Genomic DNA, 17,566 nt, shown 5'->3' on the forward strand with positions numbered 1-17,566 from the left:
AGTCTCTCCTAACGCAGCAGGAAAAGGGAAACGGACAAGGAGGGAAGGACCTGCGAGGGCACAATTCCCTAACGCTACGGCCAGTGGCGCTGGCACTGCCCCTGTACCCCCGGTTCCGCTACCTCCGCGGAGGACCCGCCCTCCGTCCCCCCCCATCCCCCCCCCACCCCTAGGGCCCCTCTAGTCCGCAGTCCTCCTATTTCTCGGCGTCCGCGGGGCTCAAGCTGCTAATGGAAATCCGCCGGGGGCCGGGCGCGGTGGCTCACGCCTGTAATCCAAGCACTTCAGGAGGCCTAAGCAGGAGGATCACTTGAGCCCAGGAGTTCGAGACCAGACTGGACAACACAGCGAGACCACCGTCTGTAATTCAAACAAGAAAAACAAAAACCTGCTGGGACGCCCAGGGCTTGGCAGCGCGGGCGGGCAGTGCAGAGGGCGTGGCAGCGAGCTCGGCTGCGCCTGGAGGCGTGGCCTACGCGGGGCGGGGCGTATTGCCCGCGCAGTGGGGGTGTGGCCGCAAGCTCGGGCTCCGCGCGGAGGGCGTGGCCTCCGCTGGGTGGGATATGTCGCCGCGTGGTGAGGGGGCGTGGTCTGGCGCAAGCTGGCATGCGCAGTTCCGGGGCGCCGGAGTTGTGTCCAGCCGGTCCTGGGGCGGCCATGGCGGCGACGTTCTTTGGAGAGGTGGTGAAGGCACCGTGCCGAGCTGGGACAGAGGACGAGGAGGAGGAGGACGAGGGGCGGAGGGAGACGCCAGAGGACAGGGACGTGCGGCAGCAGCTGGCGCGGAAGAGGTGAGTTACCCGGAAAAGGGCGGCGCCCTCCCCGCCGCTGGAAGGTGCGTGGGCCCCGAAGCCGCTACGGCGCCTGAGGCCGGGGCTCCGCGGTCTTCCCCTGAGGCCCAACTGGCCCCCGCGGTTGCCGCCGCTCCGTGGTTCTGCCCGGGCCCTGGGTCTCCGTGAAGGCGGCATCCGGCGGCGCCAGCCCCAGGTGTGTGCTGTGCTCTCATGGATCCGCTGGCGTTTCGTCAAGTCCAGGGTGAAGCCGCTGTGGGAGGGCTGGGTTCAGATCCATTCTTTAAAGGCTTCCTGGAGTATTTCTGGAGGCCTGGTGTCTTATGGAGTCGTGCTCTTCCAGCCTGTCACATTGTCTTGGGCCGCAGCGCTCCCGTCGGCCCCACCGCGTTTTTCTTGGTTTGTTCACGGACACCGATTCTCTCGAAACTTTTAAGACCTGCGTCCCACACTTCAGTTAGCATAATGTGTCAGTAGGAGATGAACACTCTTTAAAAGAATTGTTTCCAAACACACAAAAGTAAGAGAAAATAGTCAAGCGAGCCCTGACGCCTAAACAACCAGGTAAAGGTAACAGGAAGATTTTGCCATGTTTATTTCCTCTCCCACCACCCTTAAGCGTATTCCAGTCATCATGGCCTTTTACCTCTACATTTTTCAGAATACATCTCAAACGTTTTAGCGATTTTCTTACACATGCTATTATCACCCCTAACAACACTAGTAATAATTTGTCGGTATCATTTCAGAGTCAGTCCATGATCACTCACGTTTACCTAGTTTTCTCAAACAGGACATTTTGCAGTGCTTTGTGTGAATCAGAATCCTAACAAGGTCCACAGGTTACCGTTAGACATCGCACTTGATTTAGAGCGGCCTCCTCTTTTACCTCTTCTAAGGTACAGGACTGATTGTCCTGTCCAGTGCCCCACACTCTGAATTCGTCTGATCGCTTCCTTGTGATGTCACTTAACGTGTGTATCACCTGCATGTCCTGTAAATGAATGTTCGTTTGGAGGCTTGGTCAAATTCAATGTTTTTGTTGGCAAGAGTGCTTCAACTAAGTGGTGCTGTTTCTTGTTGCAGGCTCTGACCAGTTGTCTCACTTTTAGGGATGCTAAGATTGATCCTTGGGTCAGGTGGACAGCCTGATCACTATTTTAGAGTTCTCCGAAAACTTGTATGCAATAGTTTTATCTGTTGGTTATCATTACCGAGTCCATTGTTTCCTGAGGATATTAATTCTTTATAAAACAAACGTGTATTTTATTTATTGCAAGTTGTACATATAGTGCCCTTTTGTCTTAGTAATATGGTACTGTTTATTTTGAAATTGCTTTAGTTTCATCCTGTTTCTTGTGTTAGGGAGGTGCGGCTCCTGCGAAGACAAACAAAAACATCTTTGGAAGTTTCTTTGCTAGAAAAATATCCGTGCTCCAAGTTTATAATCGCCATAGGAAATAATGCAGTAGGTAAGTGAAATGCAGACTAGTCATTTTGTTGAAATATTTAAATATAAAGTTACATATTTCCTTCCATCATAAAAGATTTAAGATGTCTGGTACTTTAAAAAAATCCACAGTAGAGCGATTAAAAAATCCACAGTAGAGCGATTGTGTTTCTGAGTAAAATCTCTGTTCTGCTCATGTTGCATTATCTTTTTTTTTCTTTGGTAGAGATGGGTTCTTGCTGTGTTGCCCGGGCTGGTCTTGCACTTGTGTCCTCAAGTGATCTTCCTGCTTCAGCCTCCCAAAGAGCTGGGATTACAGGTGTGAGCCACAGCACCTGGCCTGCACCATCTTTTTAGTGAACTGAGAAATATCAGATTTAGGCCAGTCACAGTGGCTCACATATGTAATCCCAGCTGTTTGGGAGGCCAAGGCATGAGGATCGCTTGAGGACAGGAGTTTGAGACCAGCCTAGGCAAAATAGTGAGACTCTATCTCTACAAAAAATTAAAAAATGTAGCTAGGCATGGTGGTGCTTGCCTGTAGCCCTGGCTGCTCAGGAGTCTGAGATGGGAGGTTTGCTTGAGCCCAGGATTTCGAGGCTGCAGTGAGCTGTGATCCTCCCACTGATAGTGGGCCAGCTTGAGTGACAGAGCCAACCTAGCAAGGCAGGCCAACATTCAAATCCAGGAAATACAGAGAACACCACAAAGATACTCTTTGAGAAGAGAAACCCCAAGGCACATAATCATTAGATTCACCAGGGTTGAAATGAAGGAAAAAATGCTGAGGGCAGCCAGAGAGAAAGGTAAGGTCATCCACAAAGGGAAGCCCATCAGATTCTCAGTGGATCTCTCAGCAGAAACCCTACAAGCCAGAAGAGAGTGGGGGACAATATTCAACATCCTTAAAGAAGGTAACTTTCAGCCTAGAATATCATATCCAGCCAAACTAAGCTTCATAAGTGGAAGGAGAAATAAAATCCTTTACAGAAAAGCAATTGCTGAGAGATTTTGTCATCACCAGGCCTGCCTTACAAGAGCCCCGGAAGGAAGTACTAAATATGGAAAGGAACAACCAGTACCAGCCACTGCAAAACCGTACCAAATGGTAAAGACCGTCAACACAATGAAGAAACTGCATCAACTAACAGGCAAAACAATCAGCTACTATCAAAATGGTAGGATCAAATTTGCACATAATATTAACCTTAAATGTAAACCAGCCAAGTGCCCCAATCAAAAGACATAGACTGGCAAATTGGATAAAAAGTCAAAACCTATTACTGTGCTGTATTCAGGAGACCCATCTCATGTGCAAAGACACACATAGATTCAAAATAAAGGGATGGAGGATGTACCAAGCAAATGGAGAGCAAAAAAAAAAATAAAAGCAGGGGTTGCAATCCTAGTCTCTGATAAAACAGACTTTAAAGCAACAAAGATCAAAAGAGTCAAAGAAGGGCATTACATAAACAAGAAGCGCTAACTATCCTAAACCTGTGTGCACCCAATTCAGGAGCATCCAGATACATAAAGCAAATTCTTAATGACCTACAAAGAGACTTAGACTCCCACGCAATAATGGTGGGCGACTATAACACTCCACTGTCAATGTTAGATCAATGAGACAGAAAAATCAACAAGAATATCCAGGACTTGAATGCAGATCTGTACCAAGTGGACCTAATAGACATCTACAGAACTCTCCACCCCAAATCCACAGAATATACATTCTTCTCAGCACCACATCACGCTTACTCTAAAATTGACAGCATAATATTAAGTAAATCACTGCTCAGCAAATGCAAAAGAACGGAAATCATAACAACCAGTCTCTCAGAGCACAGTGCAATCAAAATAGATTCTCAGGATTAAGAAACTCACTCAAAACTGCATAGCTACATGGGAACTGAACAACCTTCTCCTGAGTGACTACTGGGTAAATAATGAAATAAAGGCAGAAATAAAGATGTTCTTTGAAACCAATGAGAATAAAGACACAGTATACCAGAATCTCTGGACACATTTAAAGCAGTGTCCAGAGGAAAATTTGTAGCATTAAATGCCCACATGAGAAGTGAGGAAAGATCTACAATTGATACCCTATCATTGTAATTTAAAAAAACTAGAGGCGTAAGATCAAACAAATTCAAAAGCTAGCAGAAGACAAGAAATAACTAAGATCAGAGCAGAACTGAAAGAGAGAGAGAGACAAACCCTTAAAAAAAAAATCAATAAATTCAGAAGCTGGTTTTTTTGAAAAGATCAACAAAATAGACTGCTAGACTAATGAAAAAGAAAAGAGAAAAATTGAATAGATGCAATAAAAAATGATAAACAGGATATCACCACTGATTCCATAGAAATACAACCTACCATCAGAGATTACTACAAACACCTCTATGCACATAAACCAGTAAATCTAGAAGAAATGGATAAATTGCTGGATACTTACACCCTTCAAGACTTAACCAGGAAGAAGTTGAATCCCTGAATAGACCAATAACAAGGTCTGAAGTTGAGGTAGCACTTAATAGCCTACCAACCAAAAAAAGTCCAGGTTCAGACAGGTTCACAGCCGAATTCTTCCAGATGTACAAAGAGGAGCTGGTACCATTCCTTCTGAAACTATTCCAAACAATACAGAAAGAGGGAATCCTCCCTAACTCATTTTATGAGACTAACATCATCCTGATACCAAGACCAGGCAGAGACACAATTAAAAAAGAAAATTATAGACCAGTGTGCATGATGAACATTGATGCAAAAATCTTCAATAAAATACTGGCAAACTGAATGCAACAGCACATCAAAAAGCTTATCTATCACGATCAAGTAGGCTTCATCCCTGGGATGCAAGTGCGGTTCAACTTATGCAAATCTATAAACATAATCCATCACATAGAACCAAAGACAAAAACCACATGATTATCTCCATAGATGCAGAGAAGGCCTTAGACAAAATTCAACAGCCGTTTGTGCTAAAAACTCTCAATAAATTAGGTATTGATGGAACATGTATCAAAATAATAAAAACTGTTTATGAGAAACTGACAGTATTATACTGAATGGGCAAAAACTGGAAGCATTCCCTTTGAAAACTGGCACTAGACAAGGGTGCCCTCTCTCACCATTCCTATTCAACATAGTATTAGAAGTTTTAGCCAGATCAATCAGGCAAGAAAAAGAAATAAAGGGTATTCAATTAGGAAAAGAGGAAGTCAGATTATCTGTATTTGCAGATGACGTGATTGTATATTTAGAAGACCTCATCATCTCAGCCCAAAATCTCCTTACGATGTTAAGCAACTTCACCAAAGTCTCAGGATACAAAATCATTGTGCAAAAATCACAAGCATTCCTATACACCAATAACAGACAAACAGAGCCAAATCGTGAGCAAACTCCCATTCACAATTGCTACAAAGAGAATAAAATACCTAGGAATACACTTAATAAAGGATGTGAAGGACCTCTTCAAGGAGAACTACAAACCACTGCTCAAGGAAGTAAGAGGACACAAGCAGATGGAAAAACATTCCATGCTCATGCTTAGGAAGAATCAATATTGTGAAAATGGCCATACTGTCTAATTAATAGATTCAATGCTATCCTCATCAGGCTACCATTGACCACCTTCACAGAACTGGAAAAAACCATCTTAAACTTCATATGGAATCAAAAAAGAGCCTGCATAGCCAAGACAATCCTAAGCAAAAAGAACAAAGCTGGAGGCATCATGCTACCTGAGTTCAAACTATACTACAAGGGTACAGTAATCAAAACAGCATGGTACTGGTAACAAACCAGATATAGACCAGTGGAACAGAACAGGGGCCTCTGAAGTAATGCCATATATACATCTACAACCATCTGATCTTTGACAAATCTGACAAAAGCAATACAGAAAGGGTTCTCTGTTGAATAAATGGTGTTGGGAAAACTGGCCAGCCATGTGCAGAAAGCTGAAACTGGACCCCTTCCTTACACCTTATACAAAAATTAACTCCAGATGGATTAAAGATTTAAACATAAGACCTAACGCCATAAAAACCTTGGAAGGAAACCTAGGCAATACCATTTAGGACATAGGCATAGGCAAGGACTTCATGACTGAAACACTAACAGCAATGACAACAAAAGCCAAAATAGACAAATGGGATCTAATTAAACTCCAGAGCTTCTGCACAGCAAAAGAAACAATCATTAGAGTGAAGCAGCAACCAACAGAATGGGAAAAAATTTTTGAAATCACCCATTTGACAAAGGGTTAATATCCAGAATCTACAAAGAACTAAAACAAATTTATAAGAAGAAAGCGGCCCCATCAAAAAGTGGGTGAAGGATATGAACAGACACTTTTCAAAAGAAGACATCTGTGTGGTTAACAAACATGAAAAAATGCTCATCGTCACTGGCCATTAGAGAAATGCAAATCAAAACCACATTGAGATACCATCTCACGCCAGTTAGAATGATGATCTTTAAAAAATCTGGAGACAACGGATGCTGGATAGGATGTGGAGAAATAGGAACGCATTTACACTGTTGGTGGGAGTATAAATTAGTTCAACCATTGTGAAGACAGTGTGGCAATTCCTCAAGGATCTAGAAATAGAAGTGCCATTTGAGCAATCCCATTACTGGGTATATACTCAAAGAATTATAAATCGTTCTGTTATAAAGACATGCACATATATGTTCATTGCAGCACAGTTTACAATAGCAAAGACCTGGAACCAACCCAAATGCCTATCAATCATAGACTGGATAAAGAAAATGTGGCACAGGTACACCATGGAATACTATGCAGCCATAAAAAAGGATGAGTTCGTATACTTTGCAGGGACATGAGTGAATCTGGAAACCATCATTCTCATCAAACTGACACAAGAACAGAAAACCAGACACCATATGTTCTCACTCATAGGCAGGTGTTGAACAATAAGAACACGTGGACACAGGGAGGGGAACATCACACACTGGGGTCTGTTGGCGGGGTGGGGGTTGGGGAGGAATAGTGGGGGTTGGGGAGATTGGGAGGGATAACATTGGGAGAAATAATGTAGTTGATAGGGGGATGGAGGCAGCAAACCACCATGGCATGTGTATATCTATGTAATAATGCTGCAAGATCTGCACATGTACCCCAGAAATTAAAGTATGATTAAAAAAAAAGAAAATACTGCTTGCAGAGTCAAACTCTAACTTATGTGAATTGTTTTTTTACAGCATTTCTATCATCATTTGTTATGAATTCAGGAGTCTGGGAAGAAGTTGGTTGTGCTAAACTCTGGAATGAATGGTGTAGAACAACAGACACTATACATCTGTCCTCCACAGAGGCTTTTTGTGTGTTTTATCATCTAAAATCCAATCCCTCGGTAAGTGGGACTTGTATGTTTTAAAAGTAGCTATGGGACTTGTATGTTTGAAAAGTAGCTATTTAAGTATCACTTACATGGTATTTACTGGTAGTATACTTTAGTATGCCAAGTCTTTCAGTTGCTCTGTCAGTGTGTACTTTTTCTGACACTAATCCCTAGTAGTGGTTTGACTCTTACATTTTCAAGAGAAATAAGTAGGTCGATAGTAGAGCCAGGAAAATAAGTATTACTTGTGTGTTGTTATTCACATGTTACATATATGGTGATAGTTTGGGGTGTATATAAAACTTACTTGACAAAAAACGTGGAACTTGACTTTTCAGGTTTTCCTCTGTCAGTGCAGTTGCTACGTTGCAGAAGATCAACAGTATCAGTGGCTGGAAAAGGTAAGAGAGAAATGAAAACCTGTGAATGGTTAGTCTGTAGGAGTTTTCATTTTTTTAAGGGTTCAGTGTCTTTTCACTTAAACTTATGCAGTCAGATATTGATATGGGAAAGGAATTTATTTCTTAAGACTATTACAGGAATTTGTTTTTGAATATAAAGAATAAAAGAACTTGCTTCTTTAACATGACCAACCAACCGTGTTTTATACTTCTGTGACCTACCATCCTCAGCATTGAGGAGTATAAAACACAGTTGAATTCCTCCCGCCCATCTTTCTTTGTTTACATCACTTAGATCTTATTAAAAGGCAAAAGAATTCTTGGAAGTCTATAAAATCCATATTATTTCTAGTTATAGAAAAGGAGTCAGTGGTAGGTGGGTGAGGGAAGGAATGCCAGTTGTGTACTTGTGACTTTTTTCCTCTGGACAGCAGGCCTGTAGTCACTACTCTGGCATCCTGTGACTTTATTTACTCCACATTGCAGGCCCGTTAAGTAGGTAGTTCTGGGCTTATGGGTTCGTCTGTTCTTGTGTTGCTATAAAGGAATACCTGAGGCTGGGTAATTTATAAAGAAAAGAGGTTTAGGCCGGGTGTGGTGGCTCATGCCTGTAATTCCAGCACTTTGGGAGGCTGAGGTTGGTAGATCAAGAGATCAAGAGATCAAGACCATCCTGGTCAACATGGTGAAACCCCGTCTCTACTAAAATATAAAAAATTGGCTGGCTATGGTGGCGTGTGCCTGTGGTTCCAGCTACTCGGGAGGTGGAGGCAGGAGAATCACTTGAATCTGGGAGATGGAGGTTGCAGTGAATTGCAGTGAACTGAGATAGTGGTGCTGTGCTTCAGTCTGGCGACAGAGCAAGAAACCGTCTCGAAAAAAAAATAAAAGAGGTTTAAATGGTTCACAGTTCTGCAGGCTATACAGGAAGCATGGTGCTGGCATCCGCTTGGCTTCTGCTGAGTCCTCAGGAAGCCTCCAATCATGGCGGAAGGTGAAGGGGGAACAGGCACATCACATGGTGAAAATGGGCGCAAGAGAGGAAGGAGAAACCAGCCACTTTTGAACAGCCAGCTGTAGCATGAAATGAGAAATGAGAAGTCATGTATCACCAACAGGATGGTGCTAGGCTATTCATGAGGGATCCGCCTCCATATCCAGTCACTTCTCACAAGGCTCTGCTTCCAACATTGGGAATCACATTTTAACATGAGATTTGGAGGAGACAAACATCCAAACTATGTCACCTTAGTTCACCAGTGAGGAAAGTGACTTGGAAAAGTTGCCCACCTAGTAAGCAGAACCAAGATCAAACCTAGGTTGAGACAGCAGGTGTGTTCTGTTTCTCCAACGTACATTCCCACCCCCGCTAGGCATGCTTTTATTGTCTGTGGTATTAGGTGAATACCTAGAGGAATGTTTCCATTCTGTAACAAAATTATATGTTTTTTTAATTTGAAATCAATTTTATGTTAGGTTTTTGGCTCATGTCCAAGGAAGAACATGCAGATAACTATCCTCACATGTCGACATGTTACCGATTATAAAACCTCAGAATCCACTGGCAGCCTGCCTTCTCCTTTCCTGAAAGCCCTAAAAACACAGAATTTCAAAGACCCTGTGTGTTGTCCATTGCTGGAACAACCGAATATAGTACACGACCTTCCTGCAGCAGGTGGTATTAAAATTTGTAATATTTATATTATATTTTGTTTTTGCTTTATTGATACTGCTTTCACTATTAGAGATCTTTTTGAGGTAGTTTATTAACAATGATTGATACAGTGTATTACCGTTAATCCTCAGTGTCTGTAGTTACAAGTGCAGTCAGCATATCTGGCTTGAGTTTTCAAATTTTCCAGACCGACTTATTTGAGGAGCTCAGGTTTCTTAACTGTTAGGCTTCAGAATTGCTGTTTCTTTTTGGCCTTTGATTATTCAGAATGCAAGCCCGAATTAAATATAAATTATTGGTGCATGAAAAGTTGATGAAGTATGTTTTAATTATCAAGATAGAAGTTTTGAATATTGAATCTTGTTAGTTGCTTTATTTTATTACTGTCACATCTGCCATCATATGACAGACTACCATTTACTTTTCAGTGGATAATATATTACATAATTGTTATTTATTATATGAATTGTATTAAAATAAAAAGGGTTTGGTTGGGTTTTATTTTGCTTTCAATGTTTACTAGAAAAAGAAGTGGCTAAATATTTTACCTTAGGCATTGTATATTTGTTATTTACATATACTTTATTTTAGTAGAATTGTAATCTTTCAGCTACTTAAAATCATTTCAGCTGTATTCACAGGAAATATAAATTTAATATTTGCAAAAGAAGAAATTATTAGGAAAATAAGTTTGACTTTTTGAAAGAAAATCTACATTATCATTGCTTCAAAATTGCAGTGAATACCTTGATTGAAAGAGGCAGCTGAAATAACTACTTTTAAAAACGGCCTTTATTATTTAAAGGTGTTTAATTTAAAAATAATATAATAGAAAACTTATGTGTTTTTTTTTCTTGTCTATTGATAGTTCTTAGTTACTGTCAAGTATGGAAAATACCAGCAATTCTGTACTTGTGTTATACTGATGTGATGAAATTAGATCTAATTACAGTGGAAGCTTTTAAGCCTATACTTTCTACCAGAAGCTTGAAAGGTTTGGTTAAGGTAAGATTTTAACTCATTTAAATTAATAGCTGCGTTGTTACAATGAGCTTAGTAACAAACATAAATGTACGGTGTCTTCTTAAACTCCAAGCAATGCATGGAGACCCCTTCTTCTTAAAGTGAAGCTTCCTAGTCTGGCAGTTTGAATTGGATTGTCATCGTCTCTTCTGTATAGGTCTGTAACTTGATGAATGCTGTGTTCTTGTATGATAGTTTAATGTGGTACAATTAAATCCTAAATGTCTATGTGGACAGATGGTTTTACTATTCAAGAAGTTTCTAGAACTAATTTGGAAGTTTTTTTAAAACAATTTTATTTAATTTTCAGAAGGTTATTTTTAAGTATAGTATGGATCAAATTATTATAATATTTACCTAATTTTACAGAGAACTGGATATGTGAAGATGAGAGGATTACATAATAAACCTCTCTCTCTCTCTTTTTTTTTTTTTAAACCATTAGTTTATATCTCTGGGCCCATTTTCTAAGAAAATTGGAATGTGTACATAAAAATGTTTGCCTGTTCTCGGATAGTTTAGGGATTTCATTGCTTTAAGAGATTTTTTTGGAAGTCCATAGCCCCTAGTTTAAGGACGGTTTCTTTAAAGGAGAGAAGTTGTAACAACATTGTCTCTCAGCCTGGTTTTATTCTGGGATGGCCATTAGTGTTCAGACTTTTGTGGTAACTTGTTGGAAGTAGCTCATTTCCCAGGTCTCATAAATTATTTTCTTACTAGATTGTCAGCTCCTTGTGGTAACAAATCACGTTTTAAAATTTTGGTATCCCAAGTTTACCACTTACCTGGCATGTTGAATAAAGCCACCAATAACCATTTGTTGAAGAGTACAGCTGTAAAACTCTCTATTTAGTATACTACAAGCTTGTCTTTCAAATTAGCTAGAATCAGGGACAATCTTTCTGACACATGGAGTTATTTTATGTCTAGCATCTCTTTCAGAGTATACGTTGATTGTCCCCTTTGCTTAGTTAGCCAGTTGGCTCATTCCACTTAACTTAGAGATGAGTTCCCATGGGCAGGGGCTGGGCCATTGTGTTTACTGCTGTGGGACTGTGCTTAGCACACAGGTGCATCACAAACATTTGGACTTGTTCTGAGACTTGGAAATCATCTGTCCTATAGGGCTTAAGGAAGCTCAGCTTTTATGAACATACTTTCAAGGGGAAATTTAAGTAACTCTTTCAGCATTTTCATTTTTGCTTTGGAGACAGTGATTAGCAGGAGGGTAAGATGATGGTTCTGCAGGGGCTGTTTTCTTAATGACCAAAAGCATCAGACTGAGTCAGTTCATTGTTTCTGACCATTTAAAAATGATATTTTCAATAAGGTGAAACTATTTTGAGTTCTTCCGGTGTGACAGTTTAGTTAGATTTGAAAGATGGGTGAATCTTAGCGGGTAGAAGTGTGTATAGGGAAGCGGTATGAGCAGAGTGGGGAAGTGTGAGGAGAGCCGTGAGGAATGTGGTATTGGGGATGGAGAGGGGAGGAGGACATCTTGTGGGGAAGGTTGGCCGGGTCAGAGTGTAGACTTCCTCTGGAGGCCAGGAGACCACTGGGGGCCAGATCATTGGTGACTGTGGCAGGGGAAGGGACTGCTGAACTGACTTCCCCACTGGCCTTTTTGTTTAGAAGGGGAGAGTAAAGGCCACACCTGTCCCATGGCTGCTATCTTCTTTAAGTCTGGAGAGTGTGGAGATTGGCGGGGGGGCGGCAGGGGGAGTGTGTTGCCTCTGCCTGAATTTCTGGTCTCACTGTATTCACTTTTTTCTCTCCTTCCAGAATATTCCTCAGAGCACTGAGTTACTAAAGAAATTGATGACAACAAATGAGATTCAGAGTAACATTTATACATGATCTTAAACATTGTTTTGTAATGTAGATTACATGTCCATTCCTTTAAGGGGAGCAGCAGACACTCTTTTGTAGATTACTTTTGGGGGATATATTTTGAGAATGATGAAATGGAATAAAATTGTAAAAAAGTAATTGTAGTGTTAATTCTTTCTTTATGGTGGTGGTATTCACCACCGAAATAAGCCAGACATTTTCCTTTTATCCACTAGGTGGGAGTATTGTTTTATTTGAATATGTTAAGGTAATGTAGTTAAATTTTTATTTTATATATTTATTTATTTATATATATATTTATTTTTCGAGGCTGGGTCTTGCTTTGTTGCCCAGGCTGAAGTGCAGAGGTGCCATCATGGTTTACTGTATCCTTGACCTCCTGGGCGCAAGCGATCCTTCCGCCTTGGCCTCCTCAAGTGCTGGGATTACAGGTGTGAGCCGATGTACACAACTTTAGTTAAATTTTTCAAAGCTACAGATATCAACAGATTGTATTCACATGGCAAGGTATAGTTAAGTAGGTCTAACTATTCATTGACCTATTGGTGATTCTTCATATGTGGAAAGTTTCTGGATATTTTAGGATTTCTTCAGTTTTTTTTGTCTTTTGGATAAAAATTGATGACAAGGTAACAAAATTATATATTTACTAAAAATGAAATAGTAATGTGTATGTCCTCACTTTTTAGTAATATCTGACAGCCTCTTCACCCAGACTTTCCCAGGGCTCTCTGTCAAGGCTAGTACTACTGAGTATCAGCAGTTCTCTTACGATACTGTTATCAGTAGGAGTGTGAATGGAATCATGAACCCAAAATAGCCATACACTTCACAGGACCACAAACTGAACTGCATTCATGAAAATAAATTTTAAAATGGTGGAGTTAAGAAATGCCTTTTACCTCTTCTGCTTTCTTTTTCGCCTTTTAAGTTATTGAATCATTTATAGATTTAGAGTACTTACCCATTTATATTTTCTAGGTTCAGTATATTTATTGTTTTTGGTAATGATTTGAAGGAGTGTAGGCTTCCTTTACATAATCAAGTTTTGGAAGTCTTGTGCATGGTGTGTTGATGACCATATTGTGAAGGCAGAAAGCTGAGCATTTCCCTTGTTGCAAAATTTGTATTCATTCAGAAATGTGTTTGCAGAGCCCTGAGCTGACATCATATGACCTGGAATCTGGTCCCAGCTGGAGCTAGAGCCTCTTCTTGTGCTGAGGGTCAGCGTGGTAAGTAAGGAAGAGTGATCCTGGAAAAGCGGACTCTGTTCAATCCCAGGCCAGCCCTTCGAGGCCAGGTGACTTGGGCAGATGTCTTGAAGCTTCCTCAGCACCAGTTTTCTCAGCTGTAACTTAAAGATAATACTAGTGATAGTACTCCCTGGGTGATTATGAAATTTTAATATGTTAAATTTAATGCATTAAACTTCCCTCTACTTCCCTTGGGGTCCAGGTTTTCATCTGCTTGCTTTGTTGAATTGTGGGGTCCAGGAGATTCTCTTTGCTTGCTTTGTGGAATTGAGAGAAGAATGATATAAGAATGCTTTTGAAGAACTGTAAGGTGGTATTTCTGTGTTGACACACCTTTGTGTGCCCCACCTCAAAGACGCTGACTGTGATGGTAAGGAAGGAGTGGGAGCTGCTTTGGGGGTAGCCGGAGCTCTCATCTTCATTCCTTCTTGTACCTCCTCTTGGTAACTTGCAAACCATGGAGCTCAGCAGTGTCAAATGGCTAGGAGTGAAAGTAGTTGGGGGACAAGTTTTTCATCAGCAGTAATCCTGGGAGAACCCTGGAAGCAGATAACTCTGGGCATTGTAGTTTTTCATAATTTTGGTAAGAAAAGAATCACAATTGCTTCAGACTGGAAGTAAACCTCTCCTTGTGATAAGAAGCAGGCAGTAGGTGCAGGAGGTTGGCCATGAGTGCAGCAGAGCCATGTTAGGGCCAAATACCAAGCCAGGCACAGTGGTGCATGCCCAAGTCCCAGCTACCTGGGATGCGGTGGGCAGGAGGATCGCTTGAGCCCAGGAAATTGAGTCTAGCCTGGGCAGACATCAGGCCTGGGTAGGTTTCCCATTCAAAGGGGAGTACCTGAAAAAGACTATAGCAATACGAAGGATAGAAACAGCATTAAAATGCAGAAGAGTGTTCTGTTGAAAAACATGACCGTAGGAAACAGCTGTTTTTTTAAAAGTCATTAAGCCCTGCTTTTTCCAAAAGTAAATAATGAGATGTATAAGATGAAGAAACCAGGAAAGGAAAATTTAAAAATTTCATAGAAAAGCTTTTAACAGGAGCAAAGCTTGAACTTTAAAATTAAAATCAGTATTATATAAAATAATAACAAATGGTATGTGATATAAGTTGTATGTATATAATACAAAGCCATTATGTGGAGGACTAACTTGAGATGGTGTCCTAAGATGCAGGACAGAAATGGAGAAATAACAGAGGACATAGATAATGCAGTATGTGTCCAGTGTATCCGAGCTGTCCAGAGAGAACCAGTAGGATATGTAGTCACGCACCACATGTAGACAGGGGTCTCAGATCATATGGAACTGAAAAATTCCAATTGCCTAGGCTATCTCTGGTAGCCATCCTCAGCTCGGAGCTCACGTGTTACTCGTGATTGGTGTTGCTGGTAAAAACACGCCTACTGCGCTGCCGGTTAGATAGAGGTCCAGCACATAAAATTATGAACAGTGCATAATACTTAAATGACTATGCTACTGGTTTATGTACATCCTGTTTATTGCTGTTTTAGAGTGTATTCCTTATAACAAAAAGCAAACTGTAAAACAGCCTCAGGCAGGCCCTCCTGGAGGTATCCAGAAGCAGGCATTGTCATCACAGGAGATGACAGCTCCTTGCATGTTACTGTCCCTGAAGACCCTCCAGTGGGACAAGACATGGAGGTGGAAGATGGTGATATTGATGATTCTGACCCTGTGTAGGCCTAGGCTAATGTGTGGGCTGTAGCTTAGTTTTTAACAAAAATAAAAAGCAAAAAACAAAACTTTTGAATAGAAAGCTTATAGAATATAAAGAAAAATATTTCTATACAGCTGTATAGTGTATTTGTGTTTTAGCTAAGTTATTAGAAAGACTTGATGATTCCAAGTCCAGCTTTCCATAGCACTGCTTGATATGGACACCAGTGTGATTGAAGTTGGATTAAATGTCACTTTCACCATGTGGCTACTTATGCATGGAAAGGAAGTTGGCAGCATCATCAGAAAGGAGCATCAGTGAAGATGCATGAGGAGAGGGTGCATGTATCAGCACCACTGATTCATGGAGGGAGTTGTCCTGAGAGAATTATCACCTTTCCTGGACCCACTAGTGCCGTCTTCAAAGCCAGATTGGAAGAGGATAGCAATAACTCCGTGACCAATAGCACAGCTGCCAGTAGGCCCCCACCCCCAGTCACCCTGAGGCTGGTGGTCCCTGCTAGTTAGTGTGGCTCATTGGAAAAAGTGGTTCCAATATGAGAAAGTACACGGCTTAGGTCCAGAGGCAGGGGATATGCTCACCAGTGCCGCTGAGCGAGCCATCACTATCGCTGGCATTCTGCAGTACATCATTGAGTGTGTCAGACAGGTCTGTGTGGTCATGTTGGAGTCTCCCCCAAGTGTATGACCACCCCATATTGGCCCAAGCTGTCCAATTCTGTAATTTTTGCAGGTGATCAGGACAGGTACAGCACAGGTGGCAACGATGTGAGCTTTCACCATACCACTTTGTTCATGAACCTTAACTGTGACCTGGAGGGACCACTTCTAGAGTGGACCAGGCTGCATCAGTTGACAATGCAACAATCTAGTTTTCCCACAATGCATGGGTGCAGGTTTGGATGTGCTGCTCAGAGCACTTCTCATAAACTCATCATTCCAAATGATGTTATTGGCTGCAAAATTGGGCATCAAGGCACCATCAACGAGATTTTTCAGATGTCTGGAGCGTAGATCAAAATTGTGAACCCAGTAGATGGATCTGCTGATAGGCAAGTTACCATCACTGGATCTGCTGCCAGCATTGGCCTGGCTCATGGCTAATCAGTGTCAGGTTCTCCTTAGAGATGAGTGGTATGGGGAACAGCTAGAATAACGCAGATTCACCTATGGTAACCCCTTTCTGTTCACCACCACCCACATCCATCTGTGTAGTTTCTGAACAGGCAGTGAAGCCAGGTTTTAAATAGTTTGTAAATTTTTGTTTTTTACACACCATCATCCACGCCTTTATTTTTTTATTTTTTAAAAAATGAGGTGGAATCTCACTCTGTTGCCCAGGCTAGTCTTGAATTCCTGAGCTCAAGTGATCCTCCCATGTCAGCTTTCCCAAGTGCTGGGATTACAGGCATGCACCACCACGCCAGCCTGTCCACCCTAAGGTGTTTAATTCCTTTTTTGTTCCACTATTGATGCTGAGATTATATTTAGCAATATAAGCTTCTCTCTCTCTTTTTTTTTTTTTTTTTTGTTGTTGTTTGTTTTTTGAGACAGGGTCTTGGTCTTTTACTCAGGCTGGAGTACAGTTGGGCAAACATGGCTCACTGCAGCCTCGACTGCCCAGGCTCAAGCGATCTGGGAGGCCACCTCAGACCCCCAAGTAGCTGGGACCACAGGTGCAGGCTGCCACACCCAGCTAATTTTTGTATTTTTCATAGACACAGGGTTTCACTGTGTTGCCCAGGCTGGTCTTAAGTGATCCACCTACCTCAGCCTTCGAAAGTGCTGGGATTACAGGCGTGAATCACTGCACCTGGCCCTCCCTGTTTTTGTTTTTTGGCTTGTGAATTTTTCTGTTTATTATGAAAATGTAACAGTGGGATTTTAGTACATTTCAACATAGTTCTGTAATATGAGCTAGGAAATTTATGCAGAATTCCATTCGTGATAAATTACCCAGTCTCAGGTATTCTGTTACAGAAGCACAAAATGGATCGAGACAAATGTTCTGATTTCTCTCTTGTTTTGCCAACAGAGACTTGTCTG

The 17,566-nt window shown here is 41.5% G+C and overlaps 1 protein-coding gene and 1 pseudogene across 1 annotated transcript; both read left to right on the forward strand.

The window, feature by feature from the left end:
• Positions 1-574: 574 nt before the first annotated feature.
• On the forward strand, positions 575-12,697 carry PSMG1 (proteasome assembly chaperone 1). Its single transcript, XM_032276866.1, has 7 exons — positions 575-791; positions 2,157-2,263; positions 7,474-7,625; positions 7,952-8,014; positions 9,491-9,689; positions 10,558-10,694; positions 12,495-12,697. Exons 1-7 carry the CDS (start codon positions 607-609, stop codon positions 12,567-12,569), a joined length of 918 nt encoding a protein of 305 aa, XP_032132757.1. The 5' UTR covers positions 575-606; the 3' UTR covers positions 12,570-12,697.
• A 73-nt stretch (positions 12,698-12,770) lies between these two features.
• On the forward strand, positions 12,771-17,069 carry LOC116550811 (annotated as a pseudogene).
• Positions 17,070-17,566: the final 497 nt, after the last annotated feature.

The sequence above is a fragment of the Sapajus apella genome, unplaced genomic scaffold (genome assembly GCF_009761245.1).
Source record: "Sapajus apella isolate SASKATOON/1434 unplaced genomic scaffold, GSC_monkey_1.0 scaffold8, whole genome shotgun sequence".
Taxonomy (NCBI): domain Eukaryota; kingdom Metazoa; phylum Chordata; class Mammalia; order Primates; family Cebidae; genus Sapajus; species Sapajus apella.

Bases quoted from the DNA above. Each gene is read 5' to 3' on its own strand.
- PSMG1 (XM_032276866.1), top strand. From the start codon at position 607: ATGCGCAGTTCCGGGGCGCCGGAGTTGTGTCCAGCCGGTCCTGGGGCG. The intron at 7,626-7,951 runs GTAAGTGGGACT...TTGACTTTTCAG, and splicing joins ATCTAAAATCCAATCCCTCG to GTTTTCCTCTGTCAGTGCAG. The intron at 8,015-9,490 runs GTAAGAGAGAAA...ATTTTATGTTAG, and splicing joins AGTATCAGTGGCTGGAAAAG to GTTTTTGGCTCATGTCCAAG.